The sequence below is a fragment of the Xenopus laevis genome, chromosome 5S (genome assembly GCF_017654675.1).
Source record: "Xenopus laevis strain J_2021 chromosome 5S, Xenopus_laevis_v10.1, whole genome shotgun sequence".
NCBI lineage: Eukaryota > Metazoa > Chordata > Amphibia > Anura > Pipidae > Xenopus > Xenopus laevis.
In genome coordinates this window covers 37,048,347-37,069,895 of record NC_054380.1, presented here as the reverse complement: position 1 = coordinate 37,069,895, position 21,549 = coordinate 37,048,347, and the positions used below count along the sequence as shown (strand labels likewise).

At 40.4% G+C, this 21,549-nt stretch overlaps 1 protein-coding gene across 6 annotated transcripts in view; it reads right to left on the bottom strand.

Annotated features, from left to right (window-relative positions):
• Positions 1–21,549, bottom strand: part of utrn.S (utrophin S homeolog) — a 446,216-nt gene that overhangs the window by 99,012 nt on the left and 325,655 nt on the right. For all 6 annotated transcript variants that reach the window (XM_041564420.1, XM_041564418.1, XM_018265201.2 and 3 more), the window contains one exon: positions 16,028–16,157. In XM_041564420.1, the coding sequence (XP_041420354.1) occupies positions 16,028–16,157 (130 nt within the window). The remainder of the gene's footprint in view (positions 1–16,027; positions 16,158–21,549) is intronic.

Genomic DNA, 21,549 nt, shown 5'->3' with positions numbered 1-21,549 from the left:
ATACTCCATGCCGGTGTTGCTCTTCACTGATAACTACACTAGTCTGGAGTACTGGAGCACCACATCGCAATCTTTTTCTGCTTCTTCAATCATCTCTACTGCCTTGGGCCGGACGACCGTGGGCAGTGGAGTTAAAAGACAAGTTGTTTTTGGGTGGTGCTTAACATTTTGGCACCCCTCTGTGATTTTCCCTTTCCTTCTCCTTTAATTGCCAAGACTGGACCAGATAATGTTCTGGTGTTCAAAAAGTTAGGATTTGTGTTTATATGTAAAGGTAATAACAAGATAATTACATCTTAAGGGCCCTTTAGTATGGATTAGCAATTTGTAGAATTAATAAGGGGTTATATTAAAAATGAGTCAGTCATTCCCAGTTCACTATTAAAATTATACTTACATGTACTAAAGAAGACTTCTCTCTGTACCGGGTAGTACTGCAAACAGTCAAGTGGCTACTTTGATTTAAGAGTTTATATCTAGATTTCATGAGACACAATGGGCAAAACTGAACACACAAAGCCTTGTTACTGTTGACTGCATTGACCCATGTAGTAAATTTATCTAGCAAGGCAATGCCCTCAAACACAAGAGAAAAATAACACTGAGGGGCACACTAAGGGTTGAAGTGAATTAGAAGTGAATATTCGAATTCAAAAACTTCGAATTTCAAAGTAATTTTTGGGTACTTCGACCATCAAATAGGCCAAATTCGACTTCGACGATTCTAAGTGAAAATGCTTCGACTATTCGATAATCGAAGTACTGTCTGTTTAAAAAACTTCGACATTTTGCCACCTTTAACCTGCCAAATTGCTATGTTAACCTATGGGGACCTCCTAGAACCTATAGCCAGTATTTGGAAGTCGAAGGATTTTTTGTAAAATCGTACGATAGTATGATTAAATCATTCGAATCGTTCAATTCGAAGTACGATTGTACAATAGTAGTATGATCGTATGATCTTACAAAATCCTTCGACTTTGAATGTAGGACTTTCCTATTCGTTGGTCGAATTTTGAATTTTTTTTCACTTCGAAATTAGACCCTTGATAAATCTGCCCCTCGATAAATCTGCCCCTCGATAAATCTGCCCCTCAGTGTCTTAAGAGGAGGGTAAACATTTTGTTTGGGAAGGCTAACAATAAAAGGCTTGCCATTGGAGAACTTCTCTACCTATGCTTAAATACAATGAGGCATGGTTGCCCCTAGTACTTAGATTCTGGAGTGGATATTTGCACAGGCTCATCCACGCTCCTCCCTCTCCTGAACGGTGGGAGCAGATGATTAGAGGGCTTTGCACCCATTACTTGACTTGGCCCGACCTTGACAGATGGAATACCTTATGATGGCCCAGTTAGAAGACCAGATATTAATTCTGCTGAGAATATGTAGCTTTATTTGAAAACTGGAGTGTAATTGGCCTAACCTAATAATGTTGTGTTAAAAACAAATATTAAGATACCTTGCTTTGAGATTTAAAATAATTATATTTTTCAATATAGAAAATTATATTATAGTTTTCAACAGAGTAAAGACACAGTTACTTGCATGCTTTGTCAGGTTAATATTGTTCATAAAGTGATAATTATTATTTCTTAACAGATAAGATATTACAGCAATAACCAAGCAAATTGCACTTCATTATCAACAAATTAGCTTGATGTTTTGTTTTTGCTGAAGCGAATGGACGGCATTTTGCCATAAGACCACTTGGGATTGCTTGCAGGAGGATATTAAAGGGGAACTATCGCGAAAATTAAAATTGAATACAAGCTTCATCATACTGAAATAAGAAACTTTGTAAATTCAATCAATTAACAATTCTGCAATAGTCAAGTTTATTTTCACTATGTAACGGGCCCGAAGGCACAGTAATAGTGTAGACCAAAGAGGAGACCAGACCAGGTTCGAGGTACAAGAGGGTTTATCCAAAGAATCGTCAAAATACAGGCAAAAAGGTCAGACCAGGCAGAAGACAAGCGGAATCGTAAGACAGGCAGGAATCGGTACACAAGTAATCAATATAGTAAATAACACCCAGGAACACAGTAACAGGAACCTATAGTTGGGCAAGGAGTGGAAGGGGAAGTGAGTTTAAATAGTCCCAGGGTTGGCGCCAATTTTTGACGCGCTTGCGTCAGACGCAGACGCCAGCGTCCCCACGCTGACGCCTTGACGCCGGCGCCCGATTCTGACGCCGGCGTCCGTTCCGTCGCCGACAACCAATCCCGGAATGGGAGGGAGGTGAGGTCATAGACCTGTGTCCAGCAAGAGCCATGTGGTGAGGTAGGCGGTCGCCATCTTGGACGCCATCTTGGACGCCATCTTGAGAAGCCGAGGTAGATTCCATTACAGTACCCCCCTCCTTAGGGGGGGCCTCAGGACCACCGAGACTAGGGGAGAGAGGGAATAATTTATGGAATCTACGAACCAAGATGGGCGCATGGACATCTGAGCTCCTGACCCAGGAGCACTCCTCGGGACCGAACCCCTTCCATTCGATGAGATATTGAAGAGTGCCCCTGGAAAGACGAGAGTCCAAAATCTTCTTCACCTCGAATTCCTGGTGACCATCAAGCAGGACTGGAGCTGGGGGAGAAGAAGAAGAGGAAGAAGATACAGCAGGTTTGAGAAGAGAAACATGGAAAGCATTTGGGATCCGCATCTCAGGAGGGAGTTGAAGACGAACCGCCACCGGATTGATGACTTCAATGACAGGAAAGGGACCGATGAATCTGGGACCAAGCTTGGGGGTCGGAATCTTCAGGCGGATGTTACGGGTGGAAAGCCAAACTTTGTCACCAGGAGCATAGGGTGGAGCGGAAATCCTCTTCTTGTCGGCAGACCTCTTCTGGACCTGGGAGCTCTTCAGCAGATTAGAAGAAACAGCAGCCCAAATAGCCATCATGTGGGCAGCCTGATCGTTGGCGGCAGGGACATTGGTGAGGAGAAGATCCTGAGGGAATGCCAATGGATTCTGACCGTATACACAGAAAAAAGGGGATTGATGTGAGGAAGAATGGAAGGCGTTGTTATGGGCAAACTCAGCCCAGGGAAGGAGATCCGACCAATCGTCCTGGCACAGGGAGACATGGCAGCGAAGAAACTGTTCTAATGCCTGGTTCACTCTTTCAACGGCTCCATTCGACTGTGGGTGATAAGCAGAAGAAAATTGCAAGGAAATGTTGAGAGCTTTGCACAGGGATCTCCAGAATCTAGAGACGAATTGTGAGCCTCGGTCAGAGACGATCTCGGCAGGAAAGCCATGGAGACGAAAAATGTGTTGGATGAACAGCTTGGAAAGTTCAGGAGCAGAGGGGAGTTTATGGAGGGGAATGAAATGAGCCATCTTGCTGAACCTGTCAACGACAACCCATATGACAGTGTGACCGGAGGAAACAGGCAGATCCACAATAAAATCCATGGCAAGATGAGTCCAGGGACGAGATGGAATGGGTAAAGGAAGAAGAAGTCCTTTGGGGGGAGAATGTCCAGATTTGGAAGTGGCACAGATGGTACAAGAAGAAATGAAGTTTTTGACGTCCTTTCTCATGGATGGCCACCACACCAGGCGAGAAAGGAGTTCGGTAGTCTTTTCCACTCCGGGATGGCCGGCCTGTTTAGAACTGTGAGCCTGAGAAAGAAGAGACTGACGACAATCAGGAGGAACAAATGCAACCCCAGGAGGAATATTGTCAGGAGCCGAAATTTGAGCGGAAAGGATCTGTGAGGCCAAGGAGGGAAATAGAGCAGCGATGATCTTGGAGGGAGGTACAATGGGTTCAGGATCTTCGGAACAGGGAACTTCAGGAACAAAACTTCTTGACAAGGCATCAGCTTTTCTATTTCTAGAGCCAGGACGAAAAGTGATAATGAAGTTAAAACGGGAAAAGAACAATGACCATCTGGCTTGTCGGGGATTCAGGCGTTTGAGGGATTGGATAAATTCAAGGTTTTTATGGTCTGTAAAGATGGTCACGGGGATGGAGGATCCTTCCAATAAATGTCTCCACTCCTCCAGGGCGAGCTTCACTGCCAATAACTCACGATTCCCCACATCGTAGTTCTGCTCGGGGGAAGAAAATTTCTTAGAGAAGAATGCACAGGGGTGTAACTTCCCATCCGAGGATGATCTCTGTGATAAGACAGCTCCAGCTCCCACATCTGAGGCGTCGACTTCGAGGAAAAAAGGAAGAAGAAGCTCGGGGTGTCTGAGAATAGGTGCAGAAGAAAAGGCAGTTTTCAAGGATTCAAAGGCGTCCAAGGCTGGAGGAGGCCAGTGCTGTGGTTTACCCCCCTTGCGGATAAGGGCCAGGATGGGAGAGATCTTAGAAGAAAAACCTTTAATAAATTGTCTGTAGTAATTGGCAAAGCCAATAAACCTCTGGATAGCCTTAACACTTGTGGGGAGGGGCCAATCAAGAATTGCCGAGACCTTGGCTGGATCCATCTTGAAACCCTGCTGGGAGATGATGTACCCGAGAAAAGGGATGGAGGATACTTCAAAGGAGCACTTTTCAAATTTGGCGAAGAGACTATTTTTTCTTAGGCGAAGAAGAACTTCCTTCACTTGGGAGCGATGCTCGTGGAGATCTTTGGAAAAGATAAGAATGTCATCCAGATAGACGACAACGCTTTGTCCCAACAAGTCTCTGAATATATCATTAACAAACTCCTGGAAGACCGCTGGGGCGTTACAGAGTCCAAAGGGCATGACTAGGTATTCGTAATGCCCGTCTCGGGTATTGAAGGCGGTCTTCCATTCATCCCCCTTACGAATTCTAATGAGGTTATAGGCACCCCGAAGATCCAGCTTGGTGAAGATCTTGGCCCCTCTTAGTTGATCGAAGAGTTCGGAGATTAGGGGGAGAGGGTAATGGTTTTTAATGGTGATCTTGTTTAACCCCCTATAATCGATGCATGGTCTCAGACCTCCGTCTTTTTTTTCAACAAAGAAAAATCCGGCACCAGCAGGAGAAGAAGAAGGGCGAATGAAGCCTCTTTGGAGATTCTCCTGAATGTAGGTCTTCATGGCGGCCGTCTCAGAGGGGGAGAGAGGATAGGTGCGACCCCGGGGAGGCATGGAACCAGGAAGAAGTTCGATCGGACAGTCATATGGTCGGTGAGGAGGAAGAGTCTCTGCAGAGCCCTTATTGAAGACATCGGTAAAATCTTGATAGGCGGATGGAAGGGAAAAATTGGAAGACACAGAAGACACTTTGATAAGAGGTACGGCAGGCAAACAGTTCTGAAGGCAATAGGGACTCCAGCGGGAGATTTGCATGGATGACCAGTCAATGACTGGGTTATGAGTGCACAGCCAGGGGAGCCCCAGAACGAGTGGAGTTGAAGGGCAGTCAATGAGTAGAAAGGCCAATCTCTCCAGATGCATGGTGCCCACTCTTAGAGAAAGTTCAGCGGTGGTTTGAGAGATAATGGCCGAAGACAGAGGGCGGTCATCAATAGCCAATACTCGCAGAGGAGAAGCCAAGGGTTGTAGGGGGACCGCATGACGAACAGCAAATCCTCTGTCCATAAAATTTCAAGCAGCACCAGAGTCCAGGAACGCTTGCACTGGGATTTTCTGGGAACCGAATTGGATCTGTGCCGGAAGAAGAAAGCGTTGAATAGAAGGTTGGGGAGGATAACAAACACCACCCAGATAGGTCTCCCTAAACCTACCTAGGTGCTGGCGTTTCCCGGCTTCACCGGACACTCATGGGCGAAGTGCGATTTACCCCCACAATACAGGCATAGACCAGCAGCCCTTCTCCGTAGCTTCTCCTGTTCAGAGAGACGAGCCCGTCCTATCTGCATGGGTTCCTCAGAAGATGGAGCAGAGGAAGCAGAAGCCGCAGGAGTAGGAGAGGGAGAAGCAGTAGCCGGGTTGAAGAGTAGGGGTCTCTGGAAGCGGGGAGCCAGTGTGGATTGGAACCGGGGATACTTCTTCGAACGCTCTCTGTTGAGCTCGACTTGAAATTCCCTCTGTCGGGTGTCAACCTTTACGGCCAGCGCCACCAGATCCTCCCACCGAGAAGGAATTTCCCGGGAGACCAGGTCGTTTTTGATACGCATGGCTAGGCCGTTGTAGAAGGCGGCATGGTATCCATCATTGTTCCAGGTGGTCTCCGCCACTAGTGTGCGGAACTCGATTGCGTACTCAGGAACAGAGCGAGTGCCTTGCTGGATCTGGAACAAGCGAGCCGAGGATGACATAGCTCGACCAGGGGCATCGAAAACGACCCGTAGTTCACGGATGAAGGCCCTGGCGTCGTCAATCAAAGGGTCCCTCTTCTCCCACAAAGGTGATGCCCACTCCAAAGCCTTCCCCTGCAGGCGAGCAATGATGTACCCCACTTTAGCCTGTTCGGATGCAAACTGACCTGGCAGCAGGGCGAACTGGTCTGACCTTTTTGCCTGTATTTTGACGATTCTTTGGATAAACCCTCTTGTACCTCGAACCTGGTCTGGTCTCCTCTTTGGTCTACACTATTACTGTGCCTTCGGGCCCGTTACAGTATAGTTGGGCCATGGACCCTTTGGAGGAGACTCCAGCTCCACCTGATGTCGGTGGCGCCATCCGCGGTTTGGCTTCCCGCATGCAGTCATACGAAGCCCAGCAGTCGCACTTCGGAACTGGATCTCGCACTGGTTGATGAAACCTCTGCATGCATCAGGGTCGCCGCTGTAGAGGGGAGGCGCAGGAATGCGAGGCTCCGAGGGTTGGAGTGGGCTTGCAGGAACGGCCACAGGGACCGGGGCCACAGGTGATAATGCCGACAGCTTGTCCAGGATAGCTTCTAGAAGTGCGACTGCTGGGCTTCGTATGACTGCATGCGGGAAGCCAAACCGCGGATGGCGCCACCGACATCAGGTGGAGCTGGAGTCTCCTCCAAAGGGTCCATGGCCCAACTATACTGTAACGGGCCCGAAGGCACAGTAATAGTGTAGACCAAAGAGGAGACCAGACCAGGTTCGAGGTACAAGAGGGTTTATCCAAAGAATCGTCAAAATACAGGCAAAAAGGTCAGACCAGGCAGAAGACAAGCGGAATCGTAAGACAGGCAGGAATCGGTACACAAGTAATCAATATAGTAAATAACACCCAGGAACACAGTAACAGGAACCTATAGTTGGGCAAGGAGTGGAAGGGGAAGTGAGTTTAAATAGTCCCAGGGTTGGCGCCAATTTTTGACGCGCTTGCGTCAGACGCAGACGCCAGCGTCCCCACGCTGACGCCTTGACGCCGGCGCCCGATTCTGACGCCGGCGTCCGTTCCGTCGCCGACAACCAATCCCGGAATGGGAGGGAGGTGAGGTCATAGACCTGTGTCCAGCAAGAGCCATGTGGTGAGGTAGGCGGTCGCCATCTTGGACGCCATCTTGGACGCCATCTTGAGAAGCCGAGGTAGATTCCATTACACACTAGTCCTCTCTCAGCATCTCTTTGCTCTTCATTCTGTCTTCTTGCAGCAGTTGGGTGTGAGATATTCATTGACATTTAGACCCAATATATATTATATAATATATTATATAATATATTATATATATATATATATATATATGTATATATTATATGAATTAGAGCTCACTCAAATAACTGATTCCAGTACAAACAAAATATATCAAAACAACTGCCTTTGGCACAAATTTATGTACAGAGACAGGATATATATAGTCTGTATATTCTGACTTATATACCCTTCCATAATTAAAGAGGTTGTTCACCTTCCAAACACTTTTTCCAGTTAAGTTGTTTTCAGATTGTTCACCATAAACAAAGACTTTTTTCAATTGCTTTCCATCTTTTATTTTTTTTACGGTTTCCACAAAATTGAAATTTAAAGTGTAATGTTCTTGTTTCTAGTGTTACGCAGCTCAGTGATCCAGGTGAATTCTGAACGCTACATTTAGTTGATACAATTAGTTGATACATTTCTCAGCAGTATCTGTAGAATATTAGCAACTACTGTCTCCAATTGTATCTAAAAGCTGCCTTTAATGAAACTCAGGGATTCTGCTCAGTGGGAAGAAAGATAACAAATGTATCAACTAAATTTATCAATTTAGAAAAGTTAAATGAAACTTTGCACTTCAATGTTAGAAAAACAGTCACAAATAGAAAATAGAAAGTAATTTGAAAAAAAGTCTTTATTTCTGGTGAAACCAATTGAACCGAAAAAAGTGTTTGAAGGTGCACAATTATATGTTTCATGTGTTTGCTACACACAAATAGGGATGTAGCGAACGTCGGAAAAAAGTTCGCGAACATATTCGCGAACTTGCGCAAAAATGCGAGCGGTTCGCGAACGGTTCGCGAACCCCATAGACTTCAATGGGAAGGCGAACTTTAACATCTAAAAAAGACATTTCTGGCCAGAAAAATGATTTTAAAGTTGTTTAAAGGGTGCAACGACCTGGACAGTGGCATGCCAGAGGGGGATCAAGGGCAAAAATGTATCTGAAAAATCTGCCTGTGTGTGCTTGGAAGAGATAGTGTAGGGGGAGAGCTGTTAGTGATTTCAGGGACAGATGATAGTAAGTTTGCTGGCTAGTAATCTGCTTGATACTGCTCTGTATTGGAGGGACAGAAGTCTGCAGGGATTTGAGGGACATTTTAGCTTAGGTAGCTTTGCTGGCTAGTAATCTACTGTTCTCTTTAAACAACTGCCATACGTTGACCTTGTAGGCATTGTTTGCCCAGTTTTTTTGGACGCAGCCACTGAAGCACAGTTGCCAGAAAAAATATGCCATATAAATGCTGAAAATAGTAATTTTTCGCCATACGTTGACCTTGTAGACATTGTTTGCCCAGTTTTTTTGGTTGCAGCCACTGAAGCACAGTTGCCAGAAAAAATATGCCATATAAATGCTGAAAATAGTCATTTTTTGCCATACGTTGACCTTGTAGGCATTGTTTGCCCAGTTTTTTTGGTCGCAGCCACTGAAGCACAGTTGCCAGAAAAATATGCCATATAAATGCTGAAAATAGTAATTTTTTGCCATATACGTTGAGTCAACGTATGGCAAAAAATGACTATTTTCAGCATTTATATGGCATATTTTTTCTGGCCTCTGTGCTTCAGTGGCTGCGGCCAAAAAAACTGGGCAAACAATGCCTACAAGGTCAACGTCGTTGACCTTGTAGGCATTGTTTGCCCAGTTTTTTTGGCCGCAGCCACTGAAGCACAGAGGCCAGAAAAAATATGCCATATAAATGCTGAAAATAGTCATTTTTTTGGTCGCAGCCACTGAAGCACAGTTGCCAGAAAAATTATTGAAGAAAACACTGTGCAAATACTGCCCACAAGATCAACGTATACACTACTACAGCGGTGGATACGGATTACGTAAAATATATGAATGCTGCTTGAAAAAAGTCACTCCGGTGTTTTTTCTGGAGACGGTAATATTATGGATATTTAGACAGAATGTGAACAAGGTCACACAGCTAGATGGCAGTTGGTTGAATAACACACTGGGCAAAAAATGCCTACAGGGCAAATAATGCCTAAAAGGTCAACTTATACACTACTACAGCGATGGATACGGATTACGTAAAATATATTATGGCTGCTTGAAAAAAGTCACTCCGGTGTTTTTTCTGGAGACGGTAATATTATGGATATTTAGACAGAATGTGAACAAGGTCACACAGCTAGATGGCAGTTGGTTGAATAACACACTGGGCAAAAAATGCCTACAGGGCAAATAATGCCTAAAAGGTCAACTTATACACTACTACAGCGGTAGTAAAATAAAAAAAAGTAAAATAAAAAAAAAATGAATATTAAAAAAAAAAATTAAAGTTGGTGCTGCTGAACTACTAGGAGCAGCAGATTAGCACACCAGTCCCACTCCCCAACACTGCTAGACTAATAGCACTGGGCTCTTATAGTAGTAGTAGTAGTAGTAGTAAAACAACAAAAAAATAAATAAAAGCAGTCCTTACAAGGACTACTGTTATTGCAGCAGTCAGCAGATGAGATCAGAAGCAGGACAGCTGCCCACTGCAGCTACATACAGAGCACTGCAGTAGAAGGTAGATTACTAGCCAGCAAAGCTACCTAAGCTTAAATGTCCCTCAAACCCCTGCAGACTTCTGTCCCTCCAATAACAGAGCAGTATCAAAACGATTACTAGCCAGCAAACTTTCAACTGTCCCTGAAATCACTAACAGGCAGCAGCTCTCTCCCTACACTATCTCTTCAGCACACACAGGCAGAGTGAAAAAACGCTGCAGGGCTTCGGTTTTTATAGGGAAGGGGAGTGGTCCAGGGGAGAGCTTCCTGATTGGCTGCCATGTACCTGCTGGTCTGGGGTGAGAGGGCAAAAAAAAGCGCCAACAATGGCGAACCCAAAATGGCGAACGTCGCGCGACGTTCGCGAACTTCCGGCGAGCGCGAACACCCGATGTTCGCGCGAACAAGTTCGCCGGCGAACAGTTCGCGCCATCTCTACACACAAATAGATGGACTAACAAAATGATATCATACATTGTCATTACCAAGAAACATTAGATAATAATTTTTAAATCATTTTAGTGTGTTTTTCACAGTTCTGTATGATATCATTTTTTAGTCCATCTCTTTGTGTGTAGCAAACACATGAAACATAGAAACAATGCAGTTTCCTATTAAACAAAAAAACATTAGGGTGTAGCATAGTTTGCACACCTGCCTATATGCCTCTATAAGTACCTGAGAACTGGAATCTTCAGTAACACCCCTGGCAGACATACTGTACATAGACTGGCCTATAGTGAGGCAATGTACTGTCTTTTTAAGGTTCATATGACATGGACCAGTCACACTGGGTTTCATTCTGCAAATTTGGTCTAAATGGCAAAACTAGCCATTTTCAAAGGAAATGAGCAGATGTAACTTTAATAGGCTTATTTAATAAAGGTCAGATTTTAGTGGTTTCAGAGGTTTTTGAAACCATGACTAAACCCACAAACTGTAAAACTACGAATGTCATGAGATGTATTACAAAATCAGAATACAAAAAAGTATGAATGAAAAAATGGGCTGAACAGTCAAAAAAAAATGATCTGAAAAAAAAAATCAGACAATTAGTAGTGAAGAAAATCAGGAAAAAAACATTTGGATCTGTTTAAAAAAGCCCAATAGGATCAGTGCTCCTCTAGTTGACTTCTATAGCACCTTGAGAACTTTTACTTTGCAAAGTTTGGCAGGAAAGACTTTTGTGTTTTTTTTCACTTGATACATTTTTTAGAGATTTTTTAAAAAATGAGAAAACCACACATTTTTTGAAGAAAAAAAAAGGAAATTCAATTGTTAATAAGTGACCTCCTTAGTGTAGAGATAATATGGTAGATGCAAGAATTAGCTTGTGTGCAATCAGACTAAACAGGCACTTAGAAGTGACATATTCAATATTTCAATATAATTCAATATAATAAAGGATGATTTAGAAAAAGCTATGCTATGTTACTACATACACGCTGTAGGGTAAAGATCTTATTTAGTACTGTAACTGTGTTAGCAAATAGACCATCTGCTAAGGCTAACTTCCAGGGTTCATTTGGAGGGGTTGAACCCAGCTTAACTATTTAATAGGGTTGCCACCTTTCCCTGACACTTATTTCAAGCAGGGGTTGGTGGCGTGGCAGGGGCAATGACGTTGTGGGTGCAGGTCAATGAAGTTTATCACTTCACATGACTGAGGGCACAAGGGAAACTGACAATATGTCTACCCACATGTCAGATTTCAAAATGAAATGTAAAAAAATCAATTTGTTTGTTTTTTTTGAAAAAATGGATTTCAGTTCAGAAGTCTGCTGGAGCAGCACTTTAACTGATGCATTAAAGTAGAGTACTTGTAGTTGGATGTTTTCTGACTTTTTTTTTGTTAAACCCCTATTCAGAGGTGCAACATTTGTTTAGAAGAGGTATGGGACCTATCATCCAGAATGCTTGGGACTTGGGGTTTTCTGGTTAAGTAGTCTTTCTGAGCAAAGGATCCCAAGAGCTTTCTGGACAAAGGATCCCATACCTGTGCTATCGTTGACAAGAAGCACATAAAAAGCTTGCTGAATTTTTTAGTACTGTATTTGGTGTTACAGTGAGACGTGGTTCATTCAATGAACTGCTAGCTTAGTATACTGTATACAAATTAATACAAGGAAAATCATAATAACAAATCAATATAAGAAAACCCTATATGTGCTGAATGCAGTTAAATAACAATGGTTCTATAAATAATGACTTATTTAATCATATAGAAATAGCATTACTGCTGATAGAAAGGAACTTCTATTGGGGAAGCAGCATTGATCAATACTGCCTTAGCGGTTAGTTCGAATATTGGTTAAGATTTCCATCACATATATGTATAGAGTGATTTATGAAATGCCAAACACTAGGTTATGCTCATGATTTTCCCACACCTCTCCCCATTATAAGAAGCTTATTTTCTGGGTACTTTATCCGCAGCACCATGCTGTGTTATCTGACATATTCTGCAACTAGACTGATGTCAAATGACTAGAAAAGTTACTGATAGCAAGAAAATCACATCCAGTGAGTTGTTCATGTCTGCTCAGAAAGCGGTAGATTTCTATAAATAAACTATAGAATATAACTCAAAAACAAATAATGAATCTTATTTGATGGAGTTTGTTCTCACAGCTGCACAGACGCCCTGTAACTAGTTAGTCCAAAAGTCATGTGGAATGAATGTGCTTGCAGCTGTTCTTTGTTGCTCAACTTAAAGGAGTAAACATATGTTTTTTAAAGAAAATGTAATTTTAACAACTTTACATTTTTAACATGTACAGTGCAAACATAAAAGAAAATGGTTTTGAAAACCCAGAAAATGGCTGGAGGTACAGCGATTTATTACCATGGTAAAAAAAGATCATTGGTTACCAAGCTATATAATACAGTCTAGGGAAACACATCAAATGATCTGCTCCTGCCCTTTAATCCAGTAGATCAATATAATTTTCTTGAAGTTTCATTTTTGATTCTGATCTGGCGTGACCTATGTCACCTTCAGTCTGGCCATGTCTAAGTTACTTTAAGGGGCCGATTTATCAAGGGTTTGAAGTGAATTCGAGGGAATTTTCGAAGTAATAAAATTCGAAATTCAAAGTAATTTTTTGGATTCTTTGACCATCTAATAGGATACTACAACTTCGAATTTACTTCGAATTCGATTCGAAGTAAAAATAGTTTGAATATTCGACCATTCAATAATCTAAGTACTGTCTCTTTAAAAAAAACTTCGACTTCAATACTTCGCCAAATTAAACCTGCTGAAGTGCTATGTTAGCCTATGTGGACCTTCTACAGCATTTTTCTACATTTTTGGAAGTCGAAGTAAAATCGTTCGATCGTACCATAAAATCGTTCGAATCGTTTGATTCGAAGGATTTAATCGTTCCATCGAACAAATTTACTTCAACCGCAGAATACCCAAATTCGATTAAAAAAGTTCGAATTTTATATTCGAATTCTAAGTATTTTAATTCGATGGTTGAATTTCGAAGTATTTTTCACTTCAAAATTCGACCCTTGATAAATCTGTCCCTAAGTCTAAGACAAAGGTTCACCATAGGAAGCTCATAGTCTAGAACTTCATGACCAAGGAATCATGATTAAAAAAAGTGTTTCAAGCAGGCCATGCTTTGCCTTTTACTTTAGCCCACCATCTGACATTTTGCTGAGCACATGTTATTTAAAAAGGGAAATAGCTACCTCCAATTCCAGTTTGAAGCTTCAACAAAAAAGAAAATAAAACATTTGGCCGGGAGGACAGGATGTTCAAATACATATGACTATATTTAAAATCGATATTATTTATCTTGTCATCTACAAGTGCTAACAACTGCAGGTAACACTATCATAGTAATTGTGCAGTTATAACTGAATTCCTTTTTCTTTGTGAACATAGAAACTAGACCTTTTGTATTGTTTTAGATTGCAGGAATAAATGTGGCCATTGTGAGCAATATTCTCAGCACACCAAACTGCTTGTACATCCAATAGTGCTTGAGAAAGCAATCTCCTTTCATCCAGTGGATGTAAATCTGTTATGAAAAGCTGTCCATAAGCCAGCTCTGCTTGACCCATTTATTTTCCTCTGCCCTAACTTATTGAAGCTTATTTATACTACTGTAATGATTACCTCAAAAAGCCATTCGTTATTTTGTGATATAAATCTAACAATTGAAGAATTATTTTTAATTACAATAGCTACACTTTGTGGATAAATTAAAACATGCATTTGTTTTCCCCATACAGCCGAGATATTGCTTACATAAATAATTTAATGCCAGCTCAGGAAGCTTTGTCCTTGAGACTTTTCCTAAGGAAAAAGAAATAGACCTAAACAAAGGTAAGAATCCCCTACATAAAAAACAAAGACCTGGGCTAACGATGATTTTGGCATATATTATTAACATAATTATAAAGCTTCAATGTTCACATGAGGTTATCTTCTAAAGCATCAGAAGTGTAGAACCTGTGCCAAACTGGGAGATGGAAAACTATCAATAAATTTGATACTGAGGGAGGCATACGGTTTATGAACTCATTTTAAATTCTACAGTGTTAGCAATTTTATGGGTAGTATAATTCATCTGCATATTGAAAAAACCCTTTGAACATTGTATGGAAACAAAAGACAAACAAACAAAAAAGCTAAATATTATATTTGTTTTTGTGGCTCTCTCCCATGTGAGTTTTCTCCTGGTTATTCCAGTTTCTTTTAATATTCATAATCATACAAGAAGGCAAAACTGGCTCCTAACCAGTGTGGAATATATGTTTGTGTGTAAGGGATATTAGACTGTGTGTATGTCAGCGTGAAAGGGGCCTCTCCATAAAGTTCAGCAGATGTAAATAAGGGATTAAAATAATCACATAATAAGACATTTCCCAGCAACTTGCATCTATCTTAAAAGTTTGTTTTGTATATACCTGTAACTGGGGCTTCATCTGTATTAGCATACTCTACAGAGCAGCTCACACTGTAGGGTTGCCACCTTTTTGGTTTTGACCCGAACAGTTTTGCTTTTCTTGGGGGTGTTTGGATCACCACTGTATGCTCTAGTTCAGTGATCCTCAACCAGGGGCTCATGAGCAAAATTTGCTCACCAACCCCTTGGATGTTACTTCCAGTGGCCTCAAAGCAGGTGCTTATTTTTGAATTCCTGGCTTGGAGGCAAGTATTGGTTGGTACTGCCAAACAGAGCCACATATAGCCAACCAGTTCACATAGGGGTAACCAAATAGCAAATGAGAGCCCTTATTTGGCACCTCCAGAAATTTGTGTTGCTCCCCAACTCTTTTTACATTTGAATGTGGTTCACGAGTAGAAAAAGTTGGGGACTTCTATTCTATTTTCATTCTTGCAAAACTCGAACAATAATCTGTCCAAAAACCAACTCTGATATCATGGCTCCACACAAGTCACAAAAAACTCCTGTCCTCTTGCTGGTTTTTGCCAATTTTCAAGGTGGTCGCAGATCTTGAGATTTCTTGCCAATCACTACATGACTTAAGTCTGCTTTAATAGTAAAGTACATGAACTTGTAGGTTTAAAGAAAAATATATGAATTCTGAAAGCAGCTCAATTGATAGGAAACACTGAAAAGCAAATTTTAAGTAAAATAATTCTCTACAACACTTAACTCCTTTGCAAATTAAATAGAAAAAATGGCCTTCAAGCTTACCGTAAATACTGCTAACATAGTCCACATTATCAACAATATATACTGTATTTCAGTATCAGTTAATTCTAGTTTTTCGTCCTGCTCGATTTTGCACATAAGTGGTATTTTCCTCACATGCTAAAGATTCTATTTCAAATTCCATTATTGTTTTTTCCCCCAGGTGTAAGATGGTAAAATTCATTTTAAGAGGATACAGGTAAAGAAATTCTTAACATGAGCACGATAGCTTCTCAAAATGCACATTCATGGGACTTGAATATTTTAATAAAAAGTGAAAGAAAGAAAGTTTTTAACTTAATTTTGCCAAGTTTCAGAATAAACAAACCTGTTTTGGGAAGCAAGTTCCGTCTGGGCTCTTCTGGACCATCAATGGGTTGCTCTGAAATGAATATCCTTGCTTGTTCTATGGTATGCATGATGGCTGGCTCCTTTTCCTTTAATTCCCGCTTCAGAACCTTGAAAAGAAAAGGAAAAACCAGAGTCTGAGATCAAAAGTTAACAATGCGATAAGAGATTTTCATGTACAGCCATGAAAATGGGGATTCTATAAATCTATACAGTAAATATTTAGATAAAGTGGATGTTATTCATGCTACTAATCTTTATGCTTTGGTGAAATAACTCAGATCCATGTTCTGTTCTAATAAACAGCAAAAATAGTGAAACTGGTTGCTTGTACTTGTTACTTAGATGAAGGCTTAGTGGGTGGGAATGATGGACACAGAGCATTGCAACATAAATTATTACAACTAATAAGCTAACAACCTTTTAGCCGAATACATTTTTTTACACAAATCCATATAACACAAAACAAAATATATGACACTGTCTCGTAAATGCTTCAGTACAAATACAAACTTCAGCAGTACGAGTAAAATGATATGACATATTCATAGAGTATCAACAACAAGGCTTCTGCAAACACATAAATCATATATAATATAAAATAATAATGTCTATGGCTGACAATTTTGCCCTAAAGAAATATGCACCAAAAAAATCCCCTAATAGTGATATAACAACAGATTGTGTGGTATACAAAATGAAGAAAACTGGCTTTTTTTTAAAATTCCAATTAATGACCAAATCAAAAATCTTTGAAAAAAATAAAACAGCCTACACTTTTTCTGACAATTGCTTGAAAAGGTACAATATACAACATCTTAGGGGTCATAAAGCATTAGCAACACTCACAAATAGGATTTGGTTGCCCTGGAGTCTGAACTGTAACATAAACAAAGTAATAAAAAGGTCATGGCAGTTCCCTTTAAATGTTTCATGAAACTGTAAAGCAGCAATGCACAGAGCATGATTAATTCCTTTTCCTATCATCTGGCCAGCCTAGGGTTCACTGGTTGCTCAGTACTCAAGCCTATGGGCAATTAAATTCAATTAAATTAAGATTTTGTGCAGAGACAAATGTATGTGAATAATCCAAGTGAGCTGTTAAATGGGTCATAATATAGTTCCAGACAGGAGCCGAGTGTGGGTAGCCACACAAAATGCATCTACAGCTGCATATAGGTTAACTGGAGTGCCTTGTAGCCTGCAAAATCCTGAACTGCATAAACCAGATAATTGTCATTAAAATAAACATCATATCATACTCCCAAGTAATAATTTAATGGGTCAGTGGTCTATGTGAGTGTCCCTTACAATTAATTCTGAATGATCACATCATAGTTCACTGCCCCAACTAGATCAAGTTAGCAGATGGGACTCTGGTTCTTAAAAAAAACCCTTTCCAAAGCCAACATTTTAGGTGTGGTAAAAATACAGATTCACCATATCCATAAGTGTAAATAGATTATACAAGTCAAGCTGAGCCAGCACTCGACCTGTATCCGCAAGGTCTATAGTATAGGTATGCAAAAAATTACAAGTAAAATAAAAGTAGATAGATTAAAGGAAAAGGAAAGGCTAAAATGAAGTAAGCTTTATCAGAAAGGTCTATACAGCAGTAAACCCTCAAAGTAATGTTGCTCTGAGTCCTCTGTCAAAAGAAACACTGCATTTCTTTCCTTCTATTGTGTACACATGGGCTTCTGTATCAGACTTCCTGTTTTCAGCATAAACCTCCAGGGCTAGTGCTTGAGCATGCTCAGTTTGCTCCTCTTTCGCTCTACCCCCCCCCCTTTTCTCTCCTCCCTCCTCCCCTCCCTGCTGTAATCTGAGCCCAGAGCTATGAGTGAGCAGAGAGAGACTCAAGCAGGAAGTGATGACACAACAAATTAATATGGCAGCTGCTATCCTAAACAAACAGACCGCTTCTATAGCTCTTTACTCAGGTATGGAAAAACATTCCGCAGAATAAATATAGTGTTATAGCTTGCACTATTGTGGCTAATCTATTGCCAATAAACTGCTTTGTTAGCTTTCCTTCTCCTTTAAGGCAACTCATTGTTTTATAGCGTCACTGTTGGAGGGATGCTGGGATCCACAAAGTCATCATGAATGGCTTACAGTATGCCCAGCACTGGTACAAAGAACTAGAAAAAGGATACACTGAAAAGAACTATAGGCTTTCCATTCCTCTAGGGTGCTGTACTGCTTCACAGCTCACAAGCTACAGAGCACTGGGACCCGTTTTTGTGTTAGGTTTTTTATTTTTTTATTTTAAATCAATAGTTCTAGTGTTTAAAGCCTGTAACATCTTTCCTCCATGCTTCAGCAAGTATAAGAGGTGTCTTGCTGCTGTAAGGTAATAATGACTGACCAGACGCCCGCAGGGCAAAAGCTGCTTCCGATTATTAGAGAGTATTGTTACCTCCGTGTACATCTTCTTACATTCAGCAACTCAAATTTGAATACAAAAGTCTGTATATACAGACGTAAATTATGGTACTAAAGATGACTGTTAATTGTCCCTTACTAGTTCCTATTTAAAAGCATTCAAAACATTGTGTAGATCTCAAAAGGACAAATAATAAAATGTATTCATAAAGCAGGAGAGAAGCAGAAGCCACAGAGGTATTTCTGCCTCAAACTATTAAGCGAGAGCTCCATTAATACAAATGCATGCATTAGCTGGAATACAATGGGCACAGGCTATTCATTTAAAATGATGCATCTGTGTTATTAGCAGAAATTTAAACAAGCCAATCCTGGCAATGGCCAGCAATAAAGAACGGCAGGCAGACCCTTTGGCAAACAGAGGATTGTAAAAAGATCTTAATTGAAAAGAGCACTGAGTCTACTTAATGCTGAAAGAGTCTTTACAAGGTTCGACAGAGCCACACATATTTAACATCTGATGTTAAGAAAATCTCATATAATGCCATGCAGGCTATACATTTCTAGTACATGATAAACAGTTAATAAATAAGCCTCAAGTGTGTATTCCAGTTGAACTGAGCCTTTTACCCTCATTTCAAACTTTTCAATAATTCATATATCATCAGTGATGCTCTTTTGTCAGTGCTTAATACCATAATATAGTAATACATTAATAGATAGATTAGATACTGATATACTGAATACAATTATACTGTCAGATATTTATAGGATACATTTGTATATATTAAGATATACAGCCAAGGAAGTGAGTTCTAACAAACTTCTTTTCCATATTCTTAGAATAGATAATACCATATGATATGTCAAACTATAGTGCTTTCCATATATAAAACTGTTATTGTCCTTAACATATATATATATATATATATATATATATACACATATCATACCTCCCAAAATTTTGGAAATAAAAAGAGGGGCAAAAAAATTTGCCACACATAGCATGTTGAATTTTTTGACCACGCCCATTTTTGTGGCCACATCCCCTAATTACCATGTTCATTTTACAAAATTTGGCAGGTTATGAAAGTTTGAACACATTTCTGTGTTTTTCTGAGTTATTACAGTTTTCCTAATGAAGGTACAGTAAATTGCCCTTTAAGCTGTGAGTCTAACTTTTCCCAAGGGACCTCCTTATCTAAATTATTACTTATTTGTGTATCTCTAAATTCTTACAAAGTATCTTAATGCACCTGGTAGCTGTTCTGTGCTCTCTGCCAAAAGCCAATTAAGTTAGAAACTTTGTTTCTTTTTCTGGTTGTTCATTGCAGAAAAAGTTGGGACTTTACAGTACAAACGAGTAGGGATGCACCGAATCCAGGATTCGGCCAGGATTCGGCCTTTTTCAGCAGGATTCGGCCGAATCCTTCTGCCAGGCCAAACCGAATCCTAATTTGCATATGCAAACTAGCGATGGGAGGGAAATCACATGACTTTGTCACAAAACAATGAAGTAAAAAATGTTTTCCACTTCCCACCCCTAATTTGCATATGCAAATTAGGATTCAGTTCGGTATTCGGCCGAATCTTTCATGAAGGATTCGGGGTTTGGCCGAATCCAAAATAGTGGATTCGGTGCATCCCTACAAACGAGGGACTGCGTATTGAGCCGTCAAAAGCGGGACTGTCCCACTGAAAATGGGACAGTTGGGAGGTATGAGATCAGTTATCTGGAAACCCTTTATCCAGAAAGATCTGAATTACAGAAAGGCTGTCTTCCATAGACTTAATTTTATCCAAATAATCCAAATTTTTTTAATTATTTCCTTTTTCCCTGTAATAATAAAACAGTACCTTGTATTTGAGCTAAATTAAGATATAATTAATCTTTATTGGAAGCAAACCCCACCTACTGGGTTTATTTAATGCTTACATGATTTTATAGTAGATCCATTATCCGGGAAAACCCCAGGTCCCGAGCATTCTGGATAACAGTTTCCCATACGTGTGTGTGTGTGTGTGAGATTTGTTTTCCAACGTTTCGGCCCTCTTCAGGGCCTTTATCAAGGATCCTTGGTGTGCGGCTCTATGTGAAATTTGTACATAATATTTGAACCAGCACCCACATTCACAAAATCCGGATCCGAGTGCGGCTGCCTGCAGGAAATATTTATATATATATATAGAAGTCCAGTGGTTACACGCACACCGATGTTAATATTAAAATTAATTTATTAGAAAATCATTAAATATACATTGCATCAACGTTTCGGTTCGGAGTTTAGAACCTTTCTCAAGATGCCTTTCCCTCTTGAGAAAGGTTCTAAACTCCGAACCGAAACATTGATGCAATGTATATTTAATGATTTTCTAATAAATTAATTTTAATATTAACATCGGTGTGCGTGTAACCACTGGACTTCTGGATTTCACAATCTATACACAGCACCCGAGTCTGGATTCATAACGACGAGTGCGGTCCTTAATGGTGGATATATATATATATATATATATATATATATATATATATATATATATATATATATATATATATATATATATATATATATAAGCAAGAAAGAAAAACCGCACCAACAGGTCTTAATACAAAAATAGAAAAACTTTTCGGCTCGACCGCTGGAGCGAAACTTTGAGTAATAAAAGTTTTTCTATTTTTGTATAAAGACCTGTTGGTGCGTTTTTTCTTTCTTGCTTATTACTATTGACACATGTAGCCAGCACACAGGCATTGCTTTTTTGGTTGTCCCCTTTATTCTAATAGCTGGGATGCACTATTATAGGATTTGGGATTTGGCCAAATCCTAAAATAGTGCATCCCTAAAAAATACTGAACCAAAATAAACAATTAAGGGCAAAGAAGGGGCAAAGAGAACCACTTGCTGTACGGTTAAGAATTTTTTTAACTTCCTTGTTTGTGTGCCAAAAATTCACATGATTTTTAGGATCTGGATTCGGTTCGGCCAGGCACTTGGATTTGGAGAGATCCGAAACCTACTGAAAAAAAAGCAGAATCCTGGATTCAGTGCATTTACAGTTATTTCTAAATCTAATTCCCATTGAAAGCAGTATCTGTCTCTCTCTGCTTCAGGC